Source organism: Orycteropus afer, unplaced genomic scaffold, assembly GCF_000298275.1.
Source record: "Orycteropus afer afer isolate SDZICR_OR568_19922 unplaced genomic scaffold, OryAfe1.0 scaffold00505, whole genome shotgun sequence".
Classification (NCBI taxonomy): domain Eukaryota; kingdom Metazoa; phylum Chordata; class Mammalia; order Tubulidentata; family Orycteropodidae; genus Orycteropus; species Orycteropus afer.
The window spans coordinates 1,910,729-1,912,579 of NW_006922092.1; the positions used below are offsets into that span (position 1 = coordinate 1,910,729).

At 32.8% G+C, this 1,851-nt stretch overlaps 1 protein-coding gene across 1 annotated transcript in view; it reads right to left on the reverse strand.

Moving 5' to 3' along the window:
- Positions 1–1,851, reverse strand: part of LOC103209592 (alpha-fetoprotein-like) — a 23,370-nt gene that overhangs the window by 15,713 nt on the left and 5,806 nt on the right. The window contains exon 6 of the mRNA XM_007955484.1: positions 1,282–1,379. Coding sequence (XP_007953675.1) covers positions 1,282–1,379 — 98 coding nt within the window. The remainder of the gene's footprint in view (positions 1–1,281; positions 1,380–1,851) is intronic.

Consider the following 1,851-nt stretch of genomic DNA (forward strand, 5'->3'; position numbering starts at 1 on the left):
GCAGATTAAATTCACTGCAATAATACATTTTATTTAACCCAATACATCAAAAATTGTATCATTTCAAAATATAATCAACATAAAAGCCTATTAATGAGATATGCTCTTTTTCTCAGGGAAATCTTTGAAATTTGATGTATATTTTACGTTTACAGCAGAATTCCTCAGTTGCATTAACCACATGCCAAATGCTCAGGCAACACATGTGGCTAGTAGGTGCCATATTAAACAGCACACCTCTACACCATTCATAATTCTGATTCTTATATATGATCTCAGTGTTGCATAGTAGAAGGACATGCGTAATGGAAATAAATCATAGCAGAAGACTAGAAAAACTGAGTTCTAATGACCGGATATGTTGTCTTCGGCACATTGTTTTAGCTTTGTGGGCCTTAGTTTACTCATGTGTAAAATGAAAAGGTTAACCTAGATAACTAGGTGACTTGTTTGATTTTTCTTTTACTTTTTTTTTGTTGTTGTTTTTGTAAAATTCCTCTTCATCCTAACAAGGAGAGATAGAGAGATGATGGATGAGTAGATGGCTGAATGATAGATAATAGATAGACTAGAGAGATAGAGAATCAAGGAAAGGGGAGAAAATAAATCTGGTAAGTGGAAGAGCTGATATGGTCAATTGGAAAGCTCCAGATTTGCCCCCTGAGCTTTCCAGCAGCCAGGAGAAGAAAACAACAGGTTACGTTGCTGTCATCAAACAGGAAAATAAGTGCTAGTTTCTCAAAAATGATTTTTTCCCCCAAAGGACACTTGATTCTAATATTATTGTCTCAAGTGAATGTTTTCATAGGAAACACTGGTTGACATAATGAACTTTGTAGTAAATTGGGAAGCAGAATTAATAGAAAAGATTTCTAAATGTAAAGTTACAGTAAAGTTAATAGTATTGAATGATGGTTAGTGAAGGATAGGAAAACATCTAATGATGAGGTATAATTTGATTGGAGTCCAGAACATCATAAGAGTATCTAGAAAAGTTGGTAAATAGTATAAACCTTAAAAATATTTTCTGAGTATTATCTTAAACCAGGCTTTATTTAACACTTAGCAAGTGTTAAATAGCAAACAGGAGATGTTAGATACCTTCAAATTCTAAGTTTCAATGAGTCTAATCACATTAGTCATCATCAAAGAAGACCTGATTCCCTATAATCAGAAAAATGGTTTCAACTTATAAGGTGGTAGTCCTGAAAATCACAGATTCTTCAATACACAGATAGATAGATAGATACATACATACATACATACATAACAAAAACTTACATTGCTTGGAAGGTCCGGGCCCCAAAACTTCTCATTACTGAACATACATGCTGATTTAACAAGCTGTTTTCTCTTAATTCTTTTGTAATTGATTCTGCCTGGATATAGAAGAAATGGGTGTCAAAAAATAGGCATTTTCTTTCATACCCAAAAAAACCAAACCCACTGCCATAGAGTTGATTTTGACACATAGCAACACTATAGGACAAAATGGAAATGCCCCATAGGGTTTCCAAGGCTGTAAATCTCTTATGGAAGCATATTGCCTCATCTTTCTCCCAACTAGTGGCTGATGGGTTAGAACCACCAAGTTTTGTGCTAGAAGCCCTATGCTTTAACCACTATACCACAAAAGCTCCATATTTTCTTTTATAGGTTCTAATATTTAGAAAAACAAAGATATACATAAAACATGAAAGTGGATAAAATATAAGATTTTTTACTAAAAATTATAAATGTCATGTATTTTTGCAATTCATTCATTCTCTAAGGTTGGTTATGCATCTATCAGACTGATATACTAAGAATATTTTGAAAACTTGTAACTTTCATATTTGAAATAATTAATGA